Source organism: Rhineura floridana, chromosome 9 (assembly GCF_030035675.1).
Source record: "Rhineura floridana isolate rRhiFlo1 chromosome 9, rRhiFlo1.hap2, whole genome shotgun sequence".
NCBI lineage: Eukaryota > Metazoa > Chordata > Lepidosauria > Squamata > Rhineuridae > Rhineura > Rhineura floridana.
The window spans coordinates 119,799,488-119,827,386 of NC_084488.1; the positions used below are offsets into that span (position 1 = coordinate 119,799,488).

Below are 27,899 nucleotides of genomic sequence, written 5' to 3' on the forward strand. Positions count from 1 at the left end.
GGAAGATTTTTCCACATGGGCCTCCTTGGGAATAATTCTAAAAGCGCTCTTAAGAGAAGAAGACATTCTTATTTATTTAACAAAGTTTATATACTGTTTACTAGAACAAAGGACCTCTGAGCAGTTTACAAAACAGTCTTAAGATATTGATTTAAAGCACCAATAAAAACAAACATTAAAAACAATATATAAAAATATAAACAAGTAATTTTAAAAGTATAAACAAGTCAATTTTAAAGAAGTAACGTATACCTATTAAAATCACATGTCTGGATAGCCTCGCTAGAACTAAACATTTTTTAGCAGGTGCCAAAAACAATAGAGTGAATATCAATGGGCGGAGTTCCAAAATGTAGGTGCTGACACATTAAACAATCAATTTCTAGTAAGTGTTGAACAAATGTATTGTGGCACTTGTAAAAGTGGCAGTTCCACAGTTCTAAGCAGGCAAGTGGGCACATATTCTGCCACAAGCTGGAACGAAGGTGATGAATGACTGGGCTTGCACTAGCATTCCACCCATATTTCACTTGTTTTATCCCTTGCTGTCCCAGAACCAGGCTTCACACTCCCCCCCCCAAAAAAAACTGCAGTGCTTGTTATTTTTACTTTAATAAATGCTGAATACACACAACTGTACCTAGTTGTGTATACATAATGCACCCTGGGCCCCAATGCATTTGCTGCAGAGTGCTGAAGAAAATGCGGGTCTACATTAAGATGGGGTCACAAAATAGCCAAACATACTTTCAGCTAATCATAATTTTAAAAACAGAAGAAATAAAACACACCAGCAAGTGAAATGAAGACCAGCAGTCTTCAGATGAACAGGTGCAAGGTGGGAGGAAGGCAGGAAGAATAGAATGGTACCATCTCACAATTTTTTTTGTAAAAATATGAAAGCTACAATAGTAAAGGGACAGTTTCTAGGAACAGTAAAGACTGCAGTTGTGGGAAGGTTTGAACTTTTGAACATTATTTACTGAAGGTACTGCTATTAGTATATAAATTAGTATATAAAGCCCTCAATAGCTTGGGACCAGTTTATCTGAAGGAACACTCTACCACTTCCATCTGCAGAACTGGCACTTTTACAAGTGCCATACAATGTTCATTCCACACTTGCAAGAAAATAGATCTCTTAGTGTGGCAGCACCTACGCTCTGGAACTCCCTGCCTGTATTAGGCAGGCACATTTGTTGTACTATGTCCTGATGCCTGCTAAATCCTTTCTTGTTCAGGCAGGCCTACCCAGGCATTTATTTTATTATGTATATTTATTTTTAAAAACTATTGATTTTATCTCTAATTTTGATAATTTTATCCACTGTTTTTAATGCTTGGTTTTATTGTTATTTTTTAATGAATGCTTTTTTCCATTTTATGTAAACTGTGGTATATAAAAGTTGCTAAATAATAAAATTTATTATACCTGGCTTTCTTATTGTTGATTTTACTTGCTGCTTTTATTTCAGTTATAGTAGTTTTTAATTTTTGCTGCTGTAAGAGGTTTTAGGAGGTTTTGCAAGAAATGGGAAAGATGGGATATAAGAATCTGTAAAAATGAGCATGCATGTGTACAAGCAGACTGCAAACAAAGCACATGGTCTCATCTAATTGCAGAAAAAAAGTCCTGGGGAAAAATGTTTCTAGTCTTCAGGGATCCAGCAGGAATTTCTTTTTTAATATTGAAAAGAACAAAAAAATCCTAAATTTTAGGCACTTCAGCAATTCTGCTGCACACAAGGAACACTAGAAAGGGAAATGAACGTGAGAACAGATTGTGAAGAAAGGAAGGTTCCCTAATCCATACAATGGCCTTCTCCAACCTAATATTCCAAAACAGCCAGAAGGCACTAGGTGGGGGAAGGCTGCCTTACAAGACATTATATGTAGCTCATAATTAAGACAACTGAAATCTAGCACTGTAAGAACTGCTTTACTGGATCAGGCCAAAAGTCCACCTCACCCTGTTCCTAACCCTGGACAATCTATGACCTCAGAGAGCTCATAAGCCCAAGAGGGCATGATGAGAGATAACTCATGTCTGCTTTTTTTTAAATCCTCCATAGCCTATATGTATTACACCACTGAATCTAATATGAAAAGGAGCTAAAAGCATGCAAGTTCCATAAAGTTGGCAGAAGAGGGTGTCATGCATTGCCCAAAAAGCAATACATAGTTAAATTTGTTTTTAAAAAGTACATCTTTCCACCAGAGAGCTCTACCAACTGCACTGGGTCAAGAGGGAGGTCGATTGCTTGTGGTGGCCAGGAGGGCAATGCGACCAATTGCGGCATGTCATTTCAGATATGGAACAACAGCATTCACAACAGAAGTCCAATTCTTTAAGCAATAGTCAAGGGTGGATGGAACGTGCAGGAAGGCAGCTGGTGAATGCAGAACAGTAATTAATTGCTGTGAGCATCATAAGACACCCAGGAATAAAATTTATTAAAAAGGAAACAAAATTGGGTGGGTTTCCCCACACACACACACACACGGCATCATAGAATGCAGGGGAGAGGGAAACCCTTTTCAGCCTGATAGCTGCACTGACTCATGGGCAACCTTCCAGGGGCCACATACCAGCGGAGCAGGAGGCCACAGGCAATAGCAGGCAGAACCACAACAAAAAGTGGGTCACATCTGTTGCTTTGCCTCTTATCTTTGTAGGGTAAGTAATCCAGCCACACAAAAGCCAGAAATATCAATGCACATGCATACCCTCCCACCCCCTGTGGAAAGCATGCTGGCTTTTTTGTTACAGTTCAAGGGTACGCTCCAGACAGGAAAAGGCACTCAAAGAGGGCACAGAAGAGGGCCAAGACGAGCATAAAACAGCCCTCCTGGATCAGGTCAGTGGCCCATCTAGACCAGTATCCTGCTCTCCCAACGGCCAACCAGATGCACGTTATGGGAAGCCCACAAGCAGGACCTGAGCGCAAGAGCACTCTCTCCTCCTGTGGCTTCCAGCAACTGATACTGAGAGGCATTCTGCCTCCTACAGTGAAGGTGGAACATAGTCATCAGGGTAATTAACTACCGATAGCATTGTCCTCCTCAAATTTGTCGAATTCACTTCTAAAGCCATCCAAGTTAGTGGTCAACACTGCCTCTTATGGGAGCAAATTGAGGGGCATAACTCACTGGTGGGCCATATTTGGGCAGTGGGCCAGAGGTTCCCCACTCCTGATATAAAGGCATTGACAAAATATTTTTGATTTTTAGTTGGTGAGGCACTGGCGAGGAGGGAAGATGATGCAACATTTGCTCATGCACGAATCAACACATTTGGCTGGCCAGAAGCTATTCCTCCTTTCCTCCCACCCAAATGCCTATCTCTTCCTAAACAGCACAAAAGCCATGGCCGCCACTGCCACAGCACAACCCACAAGGAGCAACCAATAATCACTTGGAGTCCATGGTGCAGCAGCATCGACTCTCTTGCTCGGCAGGGAATCCTCTGGATTCTCAAGGTGGGATTTGTCCTTTTTGATTAGCTGATATCCATCCGCTGAGTCAGGCAAGGCACCCAGAGATCGGTGATTGGGGTCGCTAGCTAAACCAATCGTATCTGGTGCTCCTGTGAGATCAGGGCTGGGACACTCCACCACATCAATGGTGAAGGTTCTGATGGAACCGCCATTCACAGACTGAAGGGACTCGTTACCTACTCCACTCGTCACGTTTCTTCCCAAAATGGCACCTACAGCTGGACCAGAGCACCTCTCTTCAGGCAAACTGGTATCACTCAGCATTAAAGGGTCACCTCCTACAGAGAATTCACTGCTGATGCGAAGTCTATCTGATCCCCCTGAATATGCAGGATTTTTCTGTTTAACACTGAACCGCGGGTCGGCTGGCTCTGTCACGTTTCCATCTTGTTCTGAAACCAAAGCACCAGGTTTACAGGGTTCGTCATGGTCACTGTCGTCATGGCTAGGGAAGACACAGGGAGAGCGATAGGCACTGTTCCTATTTGGCCTTAAATCTGTGGTGCTTGTGCCCACAACTTTTGAAGGCTGAGTCATCTGTGGAGGAACTTCCTGAGTCACCTGCAGGAGACAAAGCATTAATGAAAACAGGTAAGAAAACACCATCTACACATTCATCCTCCATAATTCAGGTGCAGAGCACAGGATTTGCACCACGTAAGGTCTTGGGATCAACCCCTCGTTCTTCAGTTGAAGGATTCTGAGATAAAAGAACCCCTAGAGGGTCTTGGGCAGTGGGGCCCCCAAGATGTTGATGCTGGGACTGCAAATCCAACCAGCCCTAGCCAGCATAGCCAACAGTCAGAGGTTACGGCTTTTGTGGTCCAACAGCATCTGGAGGGCCAAAGATTTCCTCACCTGCGCCCTACGGCTTAAGACCCTCCAATAGTCAATCCTGAGCCAACTACGGTGTTCTATGCTTTATTGTGTATATTTCTGAATACCGCCTTGAGATTTATTATGAGCTGGCAGTATATAAATATTTCATAAATAAATGGAATAAATAATCTGACTCATATTAGAAGCTGCCTCTTTATATTTATTTCTTAGGCTGTGTATGCACCGTACCTTTAAAGCACATTCACCCCCACCCCTAAAAATGCCAGGAACTATAATTTACCCATCACAGAGTTACAATTCTAGGAACCAGCTACAGTTCCTATAATTCTTTTTTTGGTGGGGAACAGTGGAAATATGTTTGGAATGTGCTTTGAAGGTATTATGTGTATGCAGCCTTAAAGCGTGTAGGACTCTTTTTGGCAGATGCCTCCAAATTGAGAATAATTTAAATATGGTGAGTTGCATCCGATAATGCTACACGAACAGAAGAAGAATTTCCCTGTGCTCCCCCCCCCCAAATACTCTCTGGAGGAAGCCCCAGGAAAGGCCTGGGATGTGGGACTGCAAGGAGGGGGGGGTGAATGAGCAGAAGTTCATGATCCATCTCTCCCACTGCAGCCCTCTGCTCGACACCACAGCCTTCCCCTAGAAGCCCTGGACCATAATGTGTGTATGTTGTTTATGGTAAGTAGTGTTTGGTTAAGTGAGCGAGTCAGGGAGAGGGTATTTGAATACAAATGGTGACTGAGAGTGGAGGGGAGAGGAGGATGGAGAGCGGGACAGAGGGGGAGATGGATGGATATAAACATGAATGAGAGTTTGCATGCTTGAGGATTCAGATAGGGTACTGGTTTTGAGTTAGATTGGGAATTGATTTTTGAGAGAGAGATTTGACAGGTGATAGGGATCAGAGGCTCTTAGGGACAGTTAGGGTCTGAGACAGACAAACAGACAAGAGTTAGTTAAGCGTTAGGTTCAGTTAGAATTGTGACTTCTTGTGGTATTGGATATTGGTATTCTTCTATTGGATAAATAAATTAATAAATATATGTTTATTTTCATCAGCCCGTGCCTAATGCTCAGTTACTGAAGAGAAGGCAAGTAATACAGTATAATATTAAAGTCACACATATATCCTCACATCGTGAAGTGTACAAGGATTTGGGCCTAAGGCAAAGGTCCGGGTGGCAGCAAATTACAGTGTCAGTTAGAAGGCGTTCCCTGTTGGGGTAAAGGCCTGGAAGGACAGGGTAATGCCTTGAAAAGTGAGGAGGAAAACCACAAGAGGCTTTGCGGAGGGCACAGGAGTCTGCAGCGGGGTGGTGAACTCCCCTGGGACTATCAGCCTTGCACAGCATTAGATGCAACCCATAATGTTCACCGTAAGTTCCCGAACCCACTCCTTTCACCAGTCCTCTAAATTTCTTCACGGCTTTCCCCTTCAATCATTATTCATGTTCACTAATATCTTGATCCTAAATAATTAGTGTAATAAAACAACCAGGAGCTGATGTATTGCCGTGGCCAGCTGGGAAGATATTCCTGATTCAAACTGAACAGGGGCCATGAACTCACTAGGAGGCCATAGGCCAGCTGCAACACGGGGACAACACTGATTTACCATATAGGACTGTGGTAATAATTCCTGAGCTCGTGCAGGTGAAGATGAGGAAACAGGTGTGTCTGAGACCCTGGACAGCTGCTGCCACTCAAAGTAGGCAGTACTAGCTAAGTGGACCAACAGGCTGATGTGGTACGAGGCAGCTTCCTAATTTTCCCAATGTTTCCATTTTTGTTCCTTGCGACTTTCCATGAATTCTACCCCTCCAGAACTGACAAACCGCTTACCTCCTCTGGCACTAGCTCAGAGGTGGCCGTGTCACCTGGACCTCTGGAAGGCAGCTTTTCCTCTTGAACAGTGGTGTTAAGATCATCGTCCGTAGGAGCTGAAAGCCATGGAGCCGAGTTAGGTGGTATCACATCGGTGGAAGAGGAACCTTCACAGTCAGAAGGCGGAGGCTGACACTGCCTGCAATGCACGGGTCCAGGCATGCAAAGACTTTGCTCACTGTATGGTGGGCTAATGAGGAGCTGGGAGCTGTTGACAGAGCTGCCAATCAAAGGAACATTTGAGGGTAGCTGTGTAGCAATGTTTACCAGTACACCAGTTCCTGCATGGAAACAACATATGCAATTATTTATTTGTACATAGACTGTGCTGTTTTCTATGCACACAAAGAGCCTATTACAACATGCTATTGGAACACAGAATTGAGCTTCCTGGGAATCTTTGTTTTCACTGACCTTCCCCTTTCAACAAGCCTTATCCCAATCTGCGTCTGCGTTGGAATTGCTTTTCAAGATGTTTTTAACATTGTCTTTTTTAAAGATGCTTTTAAAGATGTTTTGTTTTAATATATTCCAAAGTCTCATTTTTAAGTTGTTTTAAAGAGTTTTTAGTGTTTTTGTTTACCATCCTGGACCACTACTGGGAGGAAGGACAGGATATAAATTTAAATAATAACAACAATTGAGGAGAACCCCCCCCCAAAGTTTCTAGCTCTCAATGATTGTGAAGATAGGGTTGAAAAAGCATAGCCAATACCAGCTGAAATCCTAGAAGCAAGGCTGAGTGAGATGGTTCCTAATAGAGAATGGAGCTTCAGTGTTTTGTATCTCTTTACCCTGGACTTTGAACACTCGAGGTGTATGTTTTCAGGACGCATCCTATTCCTGCGATTGTGATCTGTTTTAACTGTTTTTAACACTGAATTTTAAACTGTTGGGACTTATTGATGAACGGCAGATGGTTAATAATAATAATAATATAGTTGCTCACTCCTGATCCCACCCAGTGACTAGGAAAAACAGATCAGGCAAATCAGCAAGCTGCACAAATTGTCCTTCATTTGCATAACTTATACAAGTTGCAGAACTGGTCTTTTCTCAATGCAGAATTTCAATCACTTTATAACTTTCTTACATAGCTTCTGCAGACTATTTTCCTATATTCCATAAAATCTTAACAGGATTTCCAATTGGCATATATGAAGAATTCTTCTGGACTTTATCACCATTGCATTGTAAAATAAAACAAACATAATCCCTTCCTATACAAGCAAACAAATGAACCGAAACACTGTACATGGCAGACAAGCAGCTTGTTATTTATTTATTTATTAAGTGAAATGTAATGTTTTACTATTGATCATTATGATCTTCCAATGAAAAGTGCAAGAGCAGATCAACATACCAACAGGTAAGGTTTTCTACCAGTTTTTCTGGAAATGGTTGTGTGTGTGGGGGTGGGGGTGTTGCTGATCAAGCAGGAAGGCTTCCCCACATTATTTATTTATTTATTTATTGTTTGATTTATATCCCACCCCTCCACCAGGGTTAATAGCTATTGATAGCCTTACACTCCGGGAATTTGTCTAATCCTCTTTTAAAACCATCCAAGTTGGGGGCCATCGCTGTCTGCTATGGGATCAAATTCCATAGCTTAACTAGGTGCTACGCGAAGGACTTTCTTTGTCTTGAATCCTTCAACATTCAGCTTCATTGGATTTCAGGTGATAACACGCAAGGGGCTCAATGATCAGCCGATGGGTGCTGAGAGGTGGTTTTCAAAGGGGATGGTTCTCAATGCTGACCAGCAGATGGGCACCGAGAACCATCCCCTTTGAAATCAGTTGGCAAGCAGTTGGACTATAAGCTGCTTGCAGACAGACTTCAAAGTGATGGTTCCCACCAGCAAAGTCAGTGCTTGGCTCCCCCCTCGCTCCACATTAGGGAACTCCTAATGGGAAATTCCCTAGCACAGCTAATCCCTCTGGGATTCCCCATGAGGGAGCCCCGCTTGCCAAAGAAGAATCAAGAGCGCACTTTCACCTCTGTTATCACATGTAAGTCGCCTAGAGTGGCCATTGGTCAGATAGGCGACGCATAAATTAAATTTATTATTATTATTATTATTATCTCTTTGCAGCCACATCTTTACCTGCCCACACCCGACATCACATATGATGTCAGGTTTGGGACAAGTGGGTCTAGTTTGGGGGAAATGCCCTTACTGGGCCCAACTAAGCCTGTCGGCTGGAGGTTCTCTGCCACTCCATTCAGCTGAGCGAGGCAGCCACCTTGGGCAGCAGTTGCTGGGGGGGAGGGGGAAACAGGGGTACAGTGCTTTCCCAGCACTCCCCTACACTAGCCTGCTGCCTTCAGGGTAGGCGGAGGACACTGCGCTATCTCCAGTGTTGAACGAAGATTTGACTACCAGTCCAGTTGGCTTCTCCAGCTTATCCAGATTTCAGGGACAAGTTGGTGACATTTGCACCGGCACATTATTTAATTAATTTATCAGTCCCAATATATAAGAAGGCCTTTACATTAGCCAAGCTTAATGTCCTACCTTCTGCCCTCCTTGAAGGCAGATTTAAGAGTGTGCCCTTCCGGGAGCATCTGTGCCCTTGTAGGTCAGGGGAGGTGGAAACAATTCATCATGTGATGTTCTATTGTTCTTTTTACCGTGATTTTAGAGTTATTTTTCTCTGATTTTAATAAGAATCCCAGGTAGATCGGATTTATTTTATTTGGAGTATTTGTTATCTGACCAGAACCCCCAGGTCACAATAAAAGTAGCCAGCTTTTTTGCAGCAGCTATTGAGTGTCGAAAAGCAATGATTAAACAATTCTCTTTTTAATTTTAATATTTTAATTTTATTGTTTTAATATGCAGTAAGAGGGTATCTCGCAAGAGTGATTATTAATGTTTCTTTTAAGTATTGTTGTGCATTTGTGTATTTGTATACGTTCAGTTTGGTCTAGGACCGTAAATAAAAAATCAATCAATCAATCATCAGCTTCTGTATGTGGAATCAGGCATGTAAACACACACCACCTTGTCTTCCGTCTTGGGCAGCAAAGTGCCTTGGCCCAGCCCTGCTCATTCTGTGCCAAACATCAACATCTGGTGGGCCTACCTGGGAAAAGATTTCCGCCCCCCCTCCAAACAGCAGCCTTACCACAGAAGGCCCCACTTCACATTCTAGCTGGTTTATTTACTTATTTATTACATTGATATCCCACCTCTTCCTCCAAGGAGCTCAAGGTGGCGCATATATGGTTCTCCCCCAGCCCCATGTTTATCCTCACAACCACCCTGTGAGGTAGGTTAGACTGAGGAGAGAAGATGACAGACCCAAGGTCACCCAGTGTGCTTTATGGCTGAGTGGGGATTTGAACCCTGGTCTCCCAGGTCCTAGTCCAACACTCTAACCCCTACACCACGCTGGCTATTTAATGTAACAGGAACAACGAATCTCAGGCAGGGCCTCTCCAAATGATCACAAGAGGCAGAAAGGGTCACAATGCAAAAACGGCCATATGAATTAGAAAAGCACCAATTAACTAAGCATCCCAACCTTAGTAGCCATGCCTCCATCTTTCTCCCCAGCCTCTGATGCTCCCTTGTGGCAAACACTAGATCCATACTATCATACTTTATGAAGTGTCATGCATGTATGATGCAGACATCTGACTAAAAGCACCCCCAAATCCCAGCAAATAATGCCTTGTGGGTTTCTCACGGAGGACCACGCTTTGCGTGCTTGAAGGTCCCAATGTCAACCCCTGGCATCTCCAGTTAAACGAATCAGGTAGAAGGTGATGGGGACAGCCTCTCTCTGCCTGAAGCTCTGGAGATGTGCTGGCCAGAGTAGACAATCCTGAGCTGGGGAGACAAATACATTCAGCTGGCATAAGGCAGCTTCCTATGTTCATCCCCGTCACAATCAAGTTGGGGAAATGAACTTTGCATCTGTTAGGATATTCTTACACAGTCACCAATTCATAGAAACATGTCAGACCCTTGGTCCATTTAGTTCAGTGGTGTCTACACTGACCGACAGACACAGATAAGCTGTGGTGAGTAATTCCCAGGTGCCAGCATCTACTGCCGTGGACCGCAACCCGCCATCTTCTGATGAACCTACCCTTCTCTGCATAAGCTGCAGGGCCCGAGTGGGGTCCAGCCTCCTTCACCTTTGTGACTTCAGCATGCAAAGCAGATGCTCTACCACTGAGCCACGGCCCCTTCTCCACAAGCATTTCCCTTGGGAGCAGCCAAGTAGTCTTCCAATGGTTGATATCAACCTGATATCATGGACCCCTTCCTGCTGAACAAGCAAGCAATGGGTCTCGATCAAAGCAACGGACTGATACCGCCATGCTGGACTTAGAAAGTCACACTCCCTTACCTCTTCCCTGGGCATTTCCAGGCACTTAGCCTGCTGGGCTAGCTCTAAGTGTCTTATTAGCAAACCCCAACACAGGTGGTGCGCCCATCACTTTGCTTCTGGTGCAAGGGAGCAACGTTACTACTACTACAGTAGTGCCCCGCTTCCTAGTGCCCCGCTTTTCGGTGTTCTGCTAATACAGCACCAGCGGGGGGGGGCTCCCCGCACTCCAGCTGATCGTGACGGAGGAGGGAAAGATCAGCTGTAGCATGCTGCTCCTCTTCTGGCGCGATCAGAAAGGCTGCCTTCCAGAGCTGATCGCGCCAGAGGAGGGGAAGATCTGATCTTCTCCTTCTCTGGTGCGATCAGCGGGTTAGGTTCCAGACCCCTGCGCTACAGCTGATCTGCTTTCTAGCAGTTTTCGCTTTCCGGCGGGTGTCTGGAACCCAACCTGCCGTATGAGTGGGGCCCTACTGTATTCCGCTGACCTGGGGCTCCTTCCCGCTCTGCATCAAACTGCCTTTGCAGGTGGAAGGGGCTGCCTGCATCCATCGGATAGGTTGGCCTTGTTTCGATACCCCCCACAAGGCTTGGATCTCCTGCTCCCTAAGGGGTTCTTCATCCTGCATCTCACCTTCACCACTTGAAGCCAACGGGGAACTGATGTCAGATGAAGAGTAATAATTCTCTTCTGGCAGATTTCTTGACGAGGCAGCAGGACCGGGAGACACAGCGTTGTCCACAGGGCGATTCATGTTTCCAAAATACCCATTTTTCACGCAGACAGGACGCTGCGGGCGGCCATCCCACTTCTGCGGTGAATGGTCCACATCATTGCTGGAGGGCGCCAGCGTGGCACTTGGCAGGGCCTCTCCAGGCACCTCTCTCGTTGATTCAGGGTCATCTAACGACTGAGGAGATGCATTTGTAGCCGATGTGGCTCGGGCATCATCAGTGGCTTTCTCTCCTCCTGGCACCATTCTAGCATCGGGAGCTGCTACGTTGCCCTTGGGAGGTGTGGAAGGTCCTAGCTTTCTGACACTGCTTCCGGGCTGAAAAGAGCAAATCATGAGAGCAATGCAACTATAGGGTGAAGCAATAGCAGCCAATGGGGGCGAGGGGAGGGAGGGACCTCTGTCCTGCAGGCAGGTCTAACTGGGCTCCTAATCTTACCTGAGAGACTGTTTTCCCCAAACCACTTAAAGTACATTCCCAATTCTTATGTGGCAAGTGGGGCTCCCTCTCAAGGGAGGATCTCGGGCTCTGTTGCTTGCAACGCATGTGCTTCACTACTGCGCCACCATCACTTCTAGGTTCTACAGAGCATCCAGCACACTCACAGCGTTCAACATGATGTTATGAACAGCCATCATAGGTTTAACCTGTGGGGTTGTTGGTAAGCCAGACTTGCGCAACACTAAAGCAGGCAAGCACAGAGTGAAGATAAACTAACCTTCGGTTTTACCACCACCTCGCTCCTATTAAGCGGATGTTCAGTTTCTTGAACGGGAGGGTTGTAATCAGCTACATCTTGGGAGGCTGCATTCGTGGTCAAGTATGAAGGCCCCAAGGCACCTGTATGCAAGGGTGAAAGAGGCTGGACTTTACTAGGCCTCGACAGGTTATGCAGAGAAGAGGTAGGTCGATCAGGAGATGGTGGGTTGGGATCCACAGCAGCAGATGCCACCACCTGGGAACGATTCACCAGAGCTGGCTGCACAGGAGCTGCTGAACTGTTTCTTCGAGGCTCTGAAAAAAGAAGAGACATCAGCATGGCAGAGGTTAGATTCTGGGGTGAGAAAGGGGAGAGGAGGTGCCATGATGTCATCATACTGTGCATTTCTCTACCCCTGCTTCACATCATGGGTTACTTAAGGAGAGGGAGGAGAAACAAATGCACAGAAATGAGAACAGAAGCCAGGGCAATTTGTACAACACATTGCATCGGCGGAGGGAGGGAAGAACTCAATGGGGAAGGGCTGTAGCTCAGTGGCAGAGCATTTGCTTTGCATGCAGAAGGTCCCAGGTTCAATCCCTGGTATCTGCAGGTAGGGCTGAAAGAAAGAGACTCTTGCCTGAAATCCTGGAGAGACTCTGCCAGTCAGTGCAGAAATACTCAGCTAAATGGACCAAGGGTCTGACCAAGGGTATAAGGCAGCTTCCTATACTTGTAATGCATGGAAGTCTCTAAGAAATCAGATGCCGCATCGTATCATATTATTCCAATGCTCCAGGAATGGCCCTGGCTCCTGTTCCATTTCCAGGAAATGCTCCAAGTAATAAATGCTGACGTGCAAGAGCTCATCATGACAGCCCCCATAACTAGAGATGTGAAATTTCCAGAAATTTTGAAGCCATGGGGGGGAAAACAGGTTTTTTTCCAGGGTTGTTTTTTTTTAAAAGGACATTTTCAGAAAAATGGGAAAAAATGCAATATTAGCACTTTTTACAGATTGAAAGTCACATTGTTACTTCAGGAACATCAAATGTAATTATGTAAAAGTTGGTATGGCATAAAATTATCACATTTGGTACATTTTATTCAAACAATTATTAAAAATCGAATTTACTTTTTTAAATTTTTACTTTTTTTGGTAACAAATGGGGCTACAAGCTCCTGACCTCTAAGAACACCTGAACTGTAAGGAACCTCTTTCATTTTGCAAGTTTATGAGGAGCAGGCAAAAAACAATTTAAAAAACAGAAGGAACTATCAACGTTAAAAACAAAGAAAATTATTTATGTCTCCGCTAGTCCTCCATAGTGTTAAGCAGACATAAATCATCCATTCCCATTAAAAGAACTGAGAAAAAGAGGGGGACCAAGATTCAATGAAACATTTTATTCATCATGCTAAAATAAAACATTCCATAATCCATTTTCTTCATTTTTTACAATTTTTACAATTTTTCAGAAAAAATTAAAAACACATCCGAATTTTTTTTCTGGGCCTTCACATCTCTACCCATAACTATGCCCCCAAGGAAATGCAGGAAGTTGTGTTGATTAATTATTTTTATCCACAGCCCCAAGAGCAGCAGAACATATACCATAGTATCCACTCTATGAGAATCAGCATGACTACACTCCCATGACAGTTTCCTGGGAATAAACTCCATTTTACTCAGTAATGGATGAGGGTCGCCCCAATCAGAGACCAAAACTAGGTTAACCCTGTAAAGATTTAACTAATCCTACTTTGATGAATTACCTAAAGTAGCTAAAAGAAGTCCTCAGTGCAGAGTAGACTTCTCCAAACTCTAGAACATCAGTCCAAGGTCTCCGCCTACTGTGGCAAATATTGTCCTCAAACTAGCACTTAGGCAGACTTAAACACCCTTACAAAGACCATTGTAGTAACAGCAACTGAAAATTGAGATCCTTGAAATCTGTAGAAGCTGACTGAATCTCATGGTCTGGGGACTGCCAGAAACTAAAGACAGAGAAAACTTCATTGGTTCCCTCACAGAACAGGCTGCAATTCTCTTAACAAGTGTCCTCATCTTTGTGGCCAAAAACATATTGCGAGCATACAGAGGACTGGCCCCTATGCCCCCCAGGAGTAGTTGCCATATAATATCACTGACTGGTTATCATTTGGCCACTTCTCATTCAAACACAAGCTATATCAGAGTCAGACTCCAACTCACTAGCATAATTATTAGGGTAATTATCACAACATGCCAGCCTCTCCCCAGCAACGACAAGGCTTTCAGAGGTTTTGTGTGTGTGACAAATTAGCACAAAATGCCAAAGGTGTGGAGATAGAGGAAGCAGAACCAGCTTCTATAGGAGAATGCTTGCTTAGACATCTAATCTGTGGTAATCAACTGGACCAGGTAAAGCGCCCAGATTAAAAACCAGGCTGGGATAATGAATAGAACTTGATTCATAGAATCATAGAATAGTAGAGTTGGAAGGGGCTATAAGGCTATCAAGTTCAACCCCCTGCTCAATGCAGGAATCCAAATTCTCTTTCCGTCTGCTGTCGCTAGCCCAATTTAGGCATTTGGCCTTAAACCACCTTGTGCCAAGTCAGAGCAGTTGCCCTGTCTAGACCAATATTGTCTACTCTGACTGGCAGAGACTCTTGAGTGCTCAGGCAGAGGTCTTTCCCAGCAACTGTTACCTGAGCCTTTAAATTGAAGATGCTAAAGATCAAAGCTGGGACCTTGTGCAGACAAAGCAAGTATTCTGCCACTGAGTGATGGCCTCAAATGCTCACAGATAAAAATGACTGTTCAGGACACCAAGTCTAAAAATGCTGAGAATATGCCACAATTTTCATCTCTATGTGGAGAAAATACTGAAAACCTACATCACTCACAAATGAGTTTCTCCCTTCAAACTACTTGTTGAGTGCAAGGGCCAATATCTGCCTACAACAACTCAACAAGAAGCACAAATTATACAAAAACACCTCAGCATCAAACTTCCAGACAACCTATAAAACCTTAAGAATGATACGTCCGAGAAACTACATAAGTAGATAAGGAATAGCCACGCCACCCGACATGGAACATAATCCTATACAGATTTCAACTTCTTCTAACTGGACTCTCAAGCTGTTGTCACCAGAAGTATTTCTTTGATAACAGTTCATGATTCAGGGACAAATACCTGCAAATATTAAAGTCACAACCAATTACTCTTTCATGGAGAGTGAATGTCATAGTATTTTTTAGGACCCAGACTATTCTCTTGATTGTAATTCATTTTAATGGATTTTAATACTGTATTTTTAAATTGCTGTAATCTGCCTTTGGGTGTCATGGTGATGAGTAGGCAAGAAAATTAATTATTATTATTGATACTATTATTAATAGTAATAATAAAGATGGAGGCTATTCATTGCAAAAAAAAAATCTATGTGAAATCAAATCATGTTTAATGTCAATCTATTCCTGACCCTTCCCAGGTTGTTATTTGGGATGCAATTAAGGCAGTCTTGAGGGATGTAACAATCAGGAGAGCCAGTACCAAGAAAAAACAACTGGTTGGCCACCGTGACAACAGGATGCTGGATCAGATGGGCCACTAGCCTGATCCAGTGGGCTCTTCTTATGTTAAGAATGTGATACCAGAAAAAAAGGTGTTAACCACAATAGCTATTTTGGAATTGGCTCACAATTGAACTGGTACTAATAGACTTGATGGACTCCTTTCAGGTACAAGAGCTAGAATCACAGCGATCAGCAAAACCCACAAGACAATGAGTTGTTTGACCCAATTTTATTATGAATTTGGAAATAAAAATCCAATTATTGGCAAACTACAGAACAAGCATCTAAAAACAAAGGTGAATACACAAAAATTGGTAATACTATTGACTTTCATAGAAAATATATAAACTTTGAAATGCAGCATCATACCATTATTAATATTATTATTTTAAATCATGCTTACCTTGCAAAATTGGGAGCTCTGTCTCTGTATGTGGAGCTAACGAGAAACAAAACAGAAGAAGCAATCATCAGACTTCAACATCGTAAGACTGAGGATCTGATAGATTCCTAGAGGAATTATACAACTGATGCAGACTATCATTCCCTCCACATTTAACATCCCTTTTCCAGGTCATTGTGAAAGGGGTTTCTGTCTGACACAAACAGACAGCATTACACTAAGTTGACTGACAGGCCTGCCAAAAGCAAAGAACAGGTGCAGCTGCTACACCGGGCCTGAAATCAACACAGAGCCTAGGCTCTGGGCTTTCTTTTTTAAGAAAAACTCTCTACCCGGTGGTTCCTAAGCTTTCTTCCCCCTCCAATGGACTGCTTGAAAATAGTTGAGGATCTTGGCAGCGCAGACAAATAGAGGGAAGCCCTCGAAGTGCCATGCCAGCAACCAGCCGAAAATGAAAGTGGTAATTGCTTTGTACAGCCTGGTGCATTTCGGGCATCAAAAAACCGTTTGTCAAGGGAAATCAGTAAAAGTACACATATAAACAACACTGAAATCAATTATAAGATGTTCTTAAAAACGTGAACTATAATACAACATTTATGGATTTATTAAAAATGAACAATACCATGATCTGCTGAAAGCTGACTCACAATCAATACGGAAAAGGACAACTAGAATGGAGCATAATACAAAACAAAACTTCACTTAAAACTTCACAATATTATACATGCACCCCAAATTGGGAAATTCTTACAGAGCTTCTCTAATTTGAATAAACCTGGACTAAGCAAATAAGTGGAGAGGAATACAGAGATCAAATGTCTTGTATGCATAACACACTGTTATCGATATAACAAACTGAATTTTTAGGAGTGGCTAGCTCTTGGAGAAGGACAGATCAAAAACATGAAAACTTCACACACAACTGAAAATAAACATGCAGCTAGATGCTGTATGATTTTAATTGTGTGTTTTTATTGCTTCTTGTCTTTATTATATATTTCATTTTATTGTATTATGATTTGAATTCCACAGATGGAATCCTGATAGGACAACATAGTTGAACTGTTCCCAGAAACTAACCAATCACCAACATAACCAATCAAAAATTAGCATTATGTGTTTCTCTGCAGCCAGGTCCAGCCACACCCCTCAGCCAACATGTTGCAGCCCAACTAAACTTTCCCAACACTTGTCAAAGGAGCAAACTACTATAACCCAGCCTTGGATTTCTCCAAGGTATGTGTTTATGGTGACCAATGCAGTACAGAGCACTTCATGCCGGTTAGGTTGAGTTATTTGAACAATCATCATTTATCTCACCATTGTTGGAGCAGTTGTCCAGTGAGGGGTTCTTTAATGCACATGTGGTGGCAATTCCCTTTTGTATATATCTGACCGACGGGTCAGCCTGACACTTTTTTTATCTTTTAATTTTATCTTTTAAGTTCTTTTATTCTCACTCTCTTATATGTGTATGCACATATATACATGTATGTATGTTTGTATGTGTGTGTATGCATAATGCATTTTATGTATTTTAATAGCATTTTAATTTACTGTATTGTTTGTGTTTTTATTGTGTATTTTATTATATATGTGTGCTATTTTATTGTAGCCGCCCTGAGTGCCCTATTGTAGCATAGAAGGGCAGGATAGAAATATTTTAAATGATAATGATATATTTTGGAATGTTTTTCAGCACATGGCCATCATCCTCAATCAAGTGATCCCTCAAATCCTGGTGTTTGTATAAATTTGGGCCCCAAATTGTTACATTTTGGACTTATCCTCTTTTTACTGGTTGTAGCCAGGATAATGGGAGGCGGGGTGGGGTGGAAAACTTCCTCTGACTTTACCCCAACTGCCTGATATAACCGTATTTGGCAAATGGCCCTATGCAAGAAACTGACCTTTGCTGTTCAATGCTTCAGAGATCCAAAACCAGCAGAGCTTTGAATATACTTTGTTCTCCTTCCTTTCTTTTATTAATGCAACAGAAGGGACTATCTCCTCCACAATCTCAAAACTCCTTTTGGAAGGACTCAGTTTTGAACCTTCAAACCTTCTACTCCTCCCTGTTCCACCACACTCATTATTTAACTTATTGCCATTTGGATTGTTTAACTGGCTATGTTTTCTTATGGTTTTTGTTCTTGTTTTATTGTTATTTGATGTGCTACTTTGTACTATGATCTGAATCTCTAATAAATGTTTTTTTTAAAAAATGCAAAATAAGGAAAGATAACTTACTGGGCAGGCAACTGATGTAAATTTGTTGGATGTCAGAAGCTAGGTCGATTAAGTTCTCCTCCTTGAGAGCTTTTATGAACAACTGCACCCAGCCTTGTCTACTCTGGAGGCGTTCAAAGAAGTCCCACACAGACAAATTGTTTCCTTGTCTGTCCACACACGATCTAATCTCTTGCTACAAAAAAGGGGAACATGCAAATGCAAAGTTCAAGAACAAGGAAAGGAGAGAGACCAGCATCACCAACCCCCTGATCAGTTTTAAAAATGGATTCCTATTGCGGGGCACATATTTTGCTTGTGCCACTAAGTCCCAGGTTCAGTTCCCAGCATGATGAATGCAAGGACATAAGGAGGACTCTTCTGGATCCAGCCAGAGACCCATCTAGTTCAGCATCCTATTTTTAAAGTAGCCTATGAGATGCCTGCAAGGAGGACCTGAGCACAACACCACACTCCCCACCTGAGATTTCCACCAACTGGTATTCAGAGGCACACTGCCACCACCAGAAGAGAGAGAACATAGCCAGCATGGCTAGTAGCCTTAAGACTCCATGAAATTGTCTAGTCCTTTTCTAAACCCATCCACATTGTGGCCATCACTACATCTTATAAGGCAATAGGGATGCTTTAGAAGCGCTTGTACCGCATTAAGACCCAGTGGGAGACCCAGTGCCTGCAGGAAGAAGGAGAACATCGCCACCCAGGGAAGGAGAGCCTGCTGTTGCTGCTGCTGTTGGAACACCACCTCCACCACCCTTCCCAGTGGGACTGCTGCCTGGCAGACGTGCCTCCTGCAGGACCAGGTCCCAGGCACCCAGCCAGCTGTGACTAATTTCCATCACCTGTCCCTCTTTGGAGGGATACATAAGCCGGCTGGCTGAGGTGGCCTGGGAGACCCAGTGCCTGCAGGAAGAAGGAGAACATCGCCACCCAGGGAAGGAGAGCCTGCTGTTGCTGCTGCTGTTGGAACATCATCTCCACCACCCTTCCCAGTGGGACTGCTGCCTGGCAGATGTGCCTCCTGCAGGACCAGGTCCCAGGTACCCAGCCAGCTGTGACTAATTTCCATCACCTGTCCCTCTTTGGAGGGATACACAAGCCGGCTGGCTGAGGTGGCCTGCGAGACCCAGTGCCTGCAGGAAGAAGAACATCGCCACCCAGGGAAGGAGAGCCTGCTGTTGCTGCTGCTGTTGGAACACCACCTCCACCACCCTTCCCAGTGGGACTGCTGCCTGGCAGACATGCCTCCTGCAGGACCAGGTCCCAGGTACCCAGCCAGCTGTGACTAATTTCCATCACCTGTCCCTCTTTGGAGGGATACATAAGCCGGCTGGCTGAGGTGGCCTGGGAGACCCAGTGCCTGCAGGACGAAGGAGAACATCGCCACCCAGGGAAGGAGAGCCTGCTGTTGCTGCTGCTGTTGGAACACCACCTCCACCACCCTTCCCAGTGGGACTGCTGCCTGGCAGACGTGCCTCCTGCAGGACCAGGTCCCAGGCACCCAGCCAGCTGTGACTAATTTCCATCACCTGTCCCTCTTTGGAGGGATACATAAGCCGGCTGGCTGAGGTGGCCTGGGAGACCCAGTGCCTGCAGGAAGAAGGAGAACATCGCCACCCAGGGAAGGAGAGCCTGCTGTTGCTGCTGCTGTTGGAACATCATCTCCACCACCCTTCCCAGTGGGACTGCTGCCTGGCAGACGTGCCTCCTGCAGGACCAGGTCCCAGGCACCCAGCCAGCTGTGACTAATTTCCATCACCTGTCCCTCTTTGGAGGGATACATAAGCCGGCTGGCTGAGGTGGCCTGGGAGACCCAGTGCCTGCAGGAAGAAGGAGAACATCGCCACCCAGGGAAGGAGAGCCTGCTGTTGCTGCTGCTGTTGGAACACCACCTCCACCACCCTTCCCAGTGGGACTGCTGCCTGGCAGACGTGCCTCCTGCAGGACCAGGTCCCAGGCACCCAGCCAGCTGTGACTAATTTCCATCACCTGTCCCTCTTTGGAGGGATACATAAGCCGGCTGGCTGAGGTGGCCTGGGAGACCCAGTGCCTGCAGGAAGAAGGAGAACATCGCCACCCAGGGAAGGAGAGCCTGCTGTTGCTGCTGCTGCTGGAACACCACCTCCACCACCCTTCCCAGTGGGACTGCTGCCTGGCAGATGTGCCTCCTGCAGGACCAGGTCCCAGGCACCCAGCCAGCTGTGACTAATTTCCATCACCTGTCCCTCTTTGGAGGGATACATAAGCCGGCTGGCTGAGGTGGCCTGGGAGACCCAGTGCCTGCAGGAAGAAGGAGAACATCGCCACCCAGGGAAGGAGAGCCTGCTGTTGCTGCTGCTGTTGGAACACCACCTCCACCACCCTTCCCAGTGGGACTGCTGCCTGGCAGACGTGCCTCCTGCAGGACCAGGTCCCAGGCACCCAGCCAGCTGTGACTAATTTCCATCACCTGTCCCTCTTTGGAGGGATACATAAGCCGGCTGGCTGAGGTGGCCTGGGAGACCCAGTGCCTGCAGGAAGAAGGAGAACATCGCCACCCAGGGAAGGAGAGCCTGCTGTTGCTGCTGCTGTTGGAACATCATCTCCACCACCCTTCCCAGTGGGACTGCTGCCTGGCAGATGTGCCTCCTGCAGGACCAGGTCCCAGGCACCCAGCCAGCTGTGACTAATTTCCATCACCTGTCCCTCTTTGGAGGGATACACAAGCCGGCTGGCTGAGGTGGCCTGGGTTTTTGTCTTTTGTTTTGTTTTTGTTTTGCTGCTTTTTTTTCCTTATTTCTTTTTTCTTTTGGGTGCCATTGGTTTTAGCTATGGGTGGGTTCGGTTTCGTTTTATATTGTAGTTCTTGGGTTTTTATGTAGTTTGTATGTTGTATTTTACTTTATCTTGTACACCGCCTAGAGTGGCCGCTTGTGCGGCCAGATAGGCGGCCTAGAAATAAAATTTATTATTATTATTATTATTAAGAACAAACTCTCCCATAATGAGCTATTATATTAATAGGGGTTTTTTTTAAAAAAAAAGCACAACAGCTTTGCAGCATGGTTCAGATGTTAACCAAACAATAGTGAACTTTGGAAGGCACCTATTCGTTGGCACCCGTGAAGCCACCAACAATAACCTGCATTAACTCAGAAAATGTTTTTTGCAATTGTTTCAAAAGTTTATGCTGCTGCTTTTAAAATAAGGCGAAGTGCAAACTGAACAAAATGTACACGTGCCACTTTAAGCTGGTATAGTACAGAGAAAGCTGCCGTGGCCTGGAGATTTTATTTGTTATTACAAGATTTGTACCGCACCTTTCAGGACAGATGTCATCAGAATGCGATGTGCAAAACTAGTCACAAAACATATAAAATCAATAGTTTAAATTCTGCAATTAAATCCTATTTCAATCTTTTAGGGCCTTTTTAAAGGTCACTAATGAAGGGGCCAAATGGACTTCACTTTTGATGGCTCCAACAGCAGAGCCTCCAAAACTGCTTGTGGAGCTCAGACAGACTCATACAAATGAGGGAACAGTGTGCTTGCATCGGTAGCAATCTCAGTAAGGGGTCGGGATTGCAGTTCAAGATTGATAAGGAGATAGTCAGGAAATACCTAGTTAACCTAAATGAGTTCAAATCTCCAGGGCCTGATGAACTGCATCCCAGAGTATTGAAGGAACTTGCGGATGTACTCTCGGAACCTCTTGCCATCATCTTTGAGAAATCCCGGAGAACGGGAGAGGTGCCGGGGGATTGGAGACGGGCAAACGTCGTCCCGCTCTTTAAAAAGGGTAAAAAAGAAGATCTGGGGAATTACAGGCCGGTCAGTCTGACTTCAATACCGGGAAAGATATTAGAACAGATAATAAAAGAGTCCATTGGCAACTATCTAGATGACAATGCTGTGATTAGTAGGAGCCAGCATGGGTTTGTCAAGAAAAAATCCTGTCAAACTAATCTCATCTCTTTTTTTGATCAGGTCACTAGCCTAGTAGATGGTGGAAATGCTGTAGATGTCATCTATCTAGATTTCAGCAAAGCGTTTGACAAAATCCCCCATGACCTTTTGATTAGCAAACTTGTCAAATGCGGACTACATGGAAATACTGTCAGGTGGATTCACAACTGGTTGGAAAACCATACTCAAAGAGTGGTCGTCGGTGGCTCTGCTTCGGACTGGAAGGAGGTTTCGAGTGGAGTGCCATAGGGTTCGGTCCTGGGTCTGATACTCTTCAACATTTTTATCAATGACTTAGATGATGGGGTGGAGGGAAGCCTTATGAAGTTTGCGGATGATACAAAACTGGGAGGGATAGCTAACACAATGGAAGACAGGAATAAAATCCAAAGGGACCTGGATAGACTAGAAAATTGGGCTGAAATTAATAAAATGACATTCAATAAAGACAAATGCAGGATTCTGCATTTAGGCCACAAAAACAAAATGCACGGGTACAGGATGGGAAATACCCGGCTTAGCAGTAGTGCGTGAGAAGGACCTTGGAATTGTAGTGGATTGCAAGTTGAACATGACCCAGCAGTGTGATGCTGCGGCAAAAAAGGCAAATGTGGTTTTGGGATGCATAAACAGAGCTATAGTTTCCAGGTCGAGGGAAGTAATAGTCCCACTATATTCTGCATTAGTCAGGCCTCATCTGGAATACTGCGTTCAGTTCTGGGCGCCTCATTTTAAGAAAGATATAGACAAGTTGGAGAGGGTTCAGAAGAGGGCGACGAGGATGATAGCCGGTATGGAGAACAAGTCTTATGAGGACAGGTTGAAGGAACTTGGCATGTTCAGTCTGGTGAAGAGAAGGCTGAGGGGCGACATGATTGCACTCTTTAAGTACCTGAAGGGCTGTCACATAGAGGAGGGTACAGATTTGTTCACTGCTGCCCCAGAGGGTAGGACTAGGTCTAATGGTTTTAAGTTGCAGGAGCGTAGATTCAGATTGGACATTAGAAGGAACTTCTTGACAGTAAGGGCAGTTCGGCAATGGAACCGGCTGCCTAGGGAGGTGGTGGGATCCCCTTCGCTGGATGTCTTCAAGCAAAGGCTGGACAGCTATCTGCGGGAGATGCTCTAGCTGTGGATTTCCTGCTGTGAGCAGGGGGTTGGACTCGATGGCCTACAAGGCCCCTTCCAACTCTATGATTCTGATTCTATGAAATGCAGGCAGTGGTCCTAAATGGCCATTCCTCAAACTACAACACAAAAGGCCCTGTCCCTTGTCACCACCCTCCGAGCCTCCTTCCATAGCCCCACACAGAGCCTTTCAGTCATCTAGCATACGTCACTGAAGCAAGTTTCGTCTTCTCCAGACAGGGTTGCAGCTGGCATAACAGCCAAACGGTGGTAAAAAGCACACCAGGCCACCAATGCCACCTGCACCTCCACTGATAGCACCGGGTCCAGGTTAACCTGAGTGTGTACTAGAGCACTGCATTCGTGCTTGAGGGAAAGGAAATGTCGTCTGCCCTTGTATAAAGCAGCTTCCTATTTGTCCAACAAGCTGCCAATCGCAGTAGGCCTCCTGAGTCTCAGGTAGAGAGAGATCTTTCCCAGCTCTGCCATTTGATCCTTTAGCTGGAGATGCTGAGGACCGAACCTGGGACCATCTGCGCGCAAAGCAAGTGCTCCACCTCTGAGCTACCCTGGCAGCCGAACGGGGGATGGACTTGCTGGCGTGTATGTGCATAACGCATGAAGCTGGCCTCACACTGCGGGATGGGTGAACAGGAGCCTGCAGCAGCTGCACTCTTTCAAAAGGGCAACTGCTTTGACCTGCAGTCATCAGAGCTGGGCAAATCCTCTCCCATAGTCTCTGGACAGCAGCTGCCAATCAGGGGAAATGGGAATTGACTGGACCAGGTGCACATGCAGACTCAGCGCACAGCAGATTTCTTGAGTCCAGGGCTTGGCATCTGCTGCCCTTAAAGTAAAATATGAACTGGGGCCTGCAGAACAGCAACGTCTAACTACTTCCTCAAGCTGTAAGCTTCAGTGCATTTCCTGCCCTTGAATACCAGACGGCAGGCTACTACCCACGTGATGGAATGGCATCCAGGGAAAATAATAAGTGCACCAAGACAGCAACCTCAGATTTTTGTGGCAACTTTATAAACTTTGTGGCAAACTTTGTGGCAACTTTATACATTCTGCAACTTTATAAACAACGCAGAGCACATGATGTTGCAGAGTTTATTCTGCTTCTGTTAAAACAGGAAGGGGGAAAGTGCTGAGAAGGGCGTCTAAGCCCCATTCTCTGGCAAACAGAAACCTAACTGAGTAATCCTTCTTGCATCTGAAATGCCACCATGAAATGCTCACACGTTTTTAATCATACTGCTGCAGTCTTAAGGACTAGAAACTTGATTTAAAAAGGGTTCTCAGAAAGCTGAAGCTGCCTTACACAGACAGACCACTGCTCCATCTAGCCCTGTGTTCTCTACACAGGAGTGAGAAGGAACCTTTTTGGCATGGCGGGTCAGATCCTTACCTATCTCCACCCGGCAGGCCAATCACCCACTATCATTATGATGTCAGATGATTGACAAGTGGGCTGTCTTGCCATTCTCTCAAAGCTCCTCATACAGTGCACTGCAAGCCCTGTACTCAGCTCTTTCCAAAACTGCTCCCTGCAGGGATTGTGTTCCCCATGGGGAACTGGACTGCACAGCCGATCCAACCACAACTCTACCTGCAACACACCTGGTGTCACATATGACAGCAGGTGTGGGGCAGTTGGGTGTGGCTTGGGGGGAAACAGCCTCGTAGGCCAAATCTGGCCTGCAGGTTCCCCACCCATGGTCTGCACTCACAGGGTCATCGCAAGACCTACCTGGAGATGCCAGGAATTCAGCCTCTGACCTTCCACCTGCAAAGCAACGAGTTCTACCACTGAGCTGCAGCCCTTCCCCAAAACAGAAAAAAATGTCCCCACCAGTGCCCTAAAGACACTGCCTTGGCCGTGCCCTCAGCGGTAGCTCCACCACCCAGACACAGATGTCAGCAGGAGAGAGAAAAAGAAAAACAGACAGAAGTTACCTTGTCTGTCTCCGTGAGACACGGCAGATAGTCGAGCATGTGGAGGACACGGACAGAGTGGAAGCTGCGCATGTTCTCCTTAATATACTTCTTAACTTTGTCTTCGGCAAACCCCATCTTCAGTTAGCACCCAGAACTACGAGAGGAAAGAAGGTGTTAACGTCTAACAAACGATAACACCAGAAGTCCAGTTTGTTTAATTTGTTTAAATGTTACTTGTCTTAAATGTTACTTTCTTTTTAAATTAAACAATTAAATATATGTCTAAATAAAGGGAGGCATAATTTAGCTTGAAATGTGTTAGACGTGGCTGAGCTCAATAAACTGGACAGATCTGCACATTAATCAACATGCGTCTCTGCAGTTGAGTGAGAGGACTTCAAGACAGTTTGGTTTGTTTAACTTGGTTAGAAGCCAAGGAAAGAGAGAGATTATGTTGTTGTTGAAGGCATACATTTACAGTACTTGTTGTTATATACCTTCAAGTTGACCATGACTTATGGCGACCCTATGAATCAGTGACCTCCAGTAGCATCTGTCATGGACCACCCTGTTCAGATCTTGTAAGTTCAGGTCTGTGGCTTCCTTTACGGAATCAATCCATCTCTTGTTTGACCTTCCTCTTTTTCTACTCCCTTCTGATTTTCCCAGAATTATTGCCTTTTCTGGTGAATCATATCTTCTCTTTATGTGTCCAATGTATGATAACCACATTTCATCTTTTTAGCTTCTAGTGATAGTTCTGGTTTAATTTGTTCTAACACCCAAAATTATTTGTCCTTTTCACAGTCCATGGCATGTACAAGGCTCTCCTCCAACACCACACTTCAAATGAAGATTGTGACTACACACTCTAAAACTCGGGGTGAGACAGCCCCAATAGAGCATTGTAGTTCTATGTACATGTGGAAAATGAGTCCTAACGACAGCAGCAGAAAAAGGGTGAAGGGACCCACAGGGAGCATCATACACCACACAGCGCGGGAGCCTACAGACAGAGATCAGTGTTGCCTCTGAACATAAGAAGAGCCACTGCACAACTTTTAAAGATACAGAAGACCTCTTGGTTGCCAGGCCCGGCCTCCAAGAGGTCTTCTGTATCTTTAGAAGTTGTGGAGGGGGAAGGGAGAATTCCACCTTGTGGTTTTTCCCATTACAGAATTGCAAGAACACCTGCACTTGGCTGACATTCTCTCCTCCTAAAGATACAGGATCACAGTCTCAGGCCATGGACCTGGCAACCCTATGTCAAGTACAGATAATATGTAGCCACAGAAACTAAATAGCTGGAGATCCTTCCATAAGAGAGTATGTCTTTCTCCTCCCCTTGCTGAAGATGATGTCATCAAGGTGTCCATGTGTGAAAGAGAATATTAGACAGGCACCCTGGAACTGGAGCCCAGGAGAGATAATCCAGAGGCCTGATTTGCTCCCTGGCATGAATCCAGCGTTATGGAGTTGGTGACTCCCCTAGAAAGCTAATGGAGAAGCAAAAACTGTTTGGGAGCATCAGTGCTGTGGACCATCCATCTTTTGCTCAGCCTATATACATGTGTCAACTGTAATCACTCTCCAGTGATCTTCAGTCCTAGGAAACTAATCCCAGGGCACGCTCTGGGACCCCTGAAACGTCTCGCCGCTGGCTCAAATAATGGGGTGCATGGAACACTATCTTTGTTGTACTAGAAAAGACATCATCTGGAAAGGTCCACAAATTCTGCCCCCACCCCCTGGAAACTGCAGAAAGGAGAAATGCGGATTTCTAGGGGATTGTTTTTGCTTGCTTTTTTAAAACTAGGAAGTTAGACCAAAAAAACACAAGCAGGCCGTGAAAAAACAAGATTCTCTTATGTAGTAACTTAATTTGAGATATTCAGATAGAGCCCATGATTTCCAAGGGCCTGCTGCTAGCATTCTTGTTCGAATGCCCCGACACACTGGCAACCCTTGCTTCTTGCATGCCATCCGCCCCCGGCCTTCCACCCTCAGCAACTCTTAGCAAGGACTATTCCTCTGCAGACACTTCCCAAGTAATAAACACCTACCGGGTCCTATCTCCGTTGTTTCCTTCCCCGTGCAGCGCAATCCTATGAAGGTCTACTCATAAGAAGTCCCACCGAGTTCAGCGGTCCTTGCTCACAAGCCCAGGGGTGTGCACGACGTGAGTCAGACAACACCCATAGATCGGGAAGGGATTATTAACCCACGAACGTCTAAACAGGCCTCTTACCTATTTCCCCCCTCCCCCTTTGTTCCTGGACTCTAGGAATCCCCGGTGACGAAACCCGAAGAATTTCATTGCCTCCAGATTGCAACACGAAAACGACCCAACAGGAAAGCGGTGATGCAAGAAAAGGGGTTTTCCGGCCTCTTGGGGCAGGAGCAGGCAGGAAGACAGGGACAAAAGCAGTGGGAGCGAGCGTGGGGCAAAGCCCTCCAAGTGCAGGAGGAAGGGGCTCGGCGGGACTCTTTTTTACCTGATCTCTGGACCGGAGGAATTCGGTTTCAGAGGCGATATGCCCGAGGGAGTGGAAGGAGCAATGTGGACGCCGGCCAGCAGTCTCGCGCACAGGCTCCCGGGGAGCGTTCTCAGCCCGCCTCTCCCCGCCTCCCACTGGCTGCTTTGCTTCGC

General features: G+C 45.3%; 1 protein-coding gene across 3 annotated transcripts; it reads right to left on the minus strand.

Annotated features, from left to right (window-relative positions):
• On the minus strand, window positions 1-27,899 carry MAVS (mitochondrial antiviral signaling protein). 3 transcript variants are annotated; one of them, XM_061583489.1, is made up of 8 exons: window positions 27,745-27,899; window positions 25,268-25,403; window positions 18,233-18,407; window positions 15,980-16,015; window positions 12,027-12,148; window positions 11,208-11,625; window positions 6,186-6,508; window positions 1-4,058 (listed from the first exon to the last, which is right to left on the minus strand). In XM_061583489.1, exons 2-8 carry the CDS (start codon window positions 25,382-25,384, stop codon window positions 3,339-3,341), a joined length of 1,911 nt encoding a protein of 636 aa, XP_061439473.1. In that variant the 5' UTR covers window positions 25,385-25,403; window positions 27,745-27,899; the 3' UTR covers window positions 1-3,338. The 3 variants fall into 3 exon arrangements, with proteins under 3 accessions (XP_061439473.1, XP_061439471.1, XP_061439472.1); XM_061583487.1 differs by having other exon boundaries at window positions 12,027-12,322; XM_061583488.1 differs by lacking the exon at window positions 27,745-27,899 and adding an exon at window positions 27,313-27,668 and having other exon boundaries at window positions 12,027-12,322.

Coding starts and splice junctions, on each gene's coding strand:
- MAVS (XM_061583487.1), bottom strand. CDS start 25,384: ATGGGGTTTGCCGAAGACAAAGTTAAGAAGTATATTAAGGAGAACATG. Junction 16,016..18,232: donor TTACATCAGTTGCCTGCCCA/GTAAGTTATCTT, acceptor GTTTCTCGTTAG/CTCCACATACAGAGACAGAG. Junction 4,059..6,185: donor CTGAGCTAGTGCCAGAGGAG/GTAAGCGGTTTG, acceptor TGTCTCCTGCAG/GTGACTCAGGAAGTTCCTCC.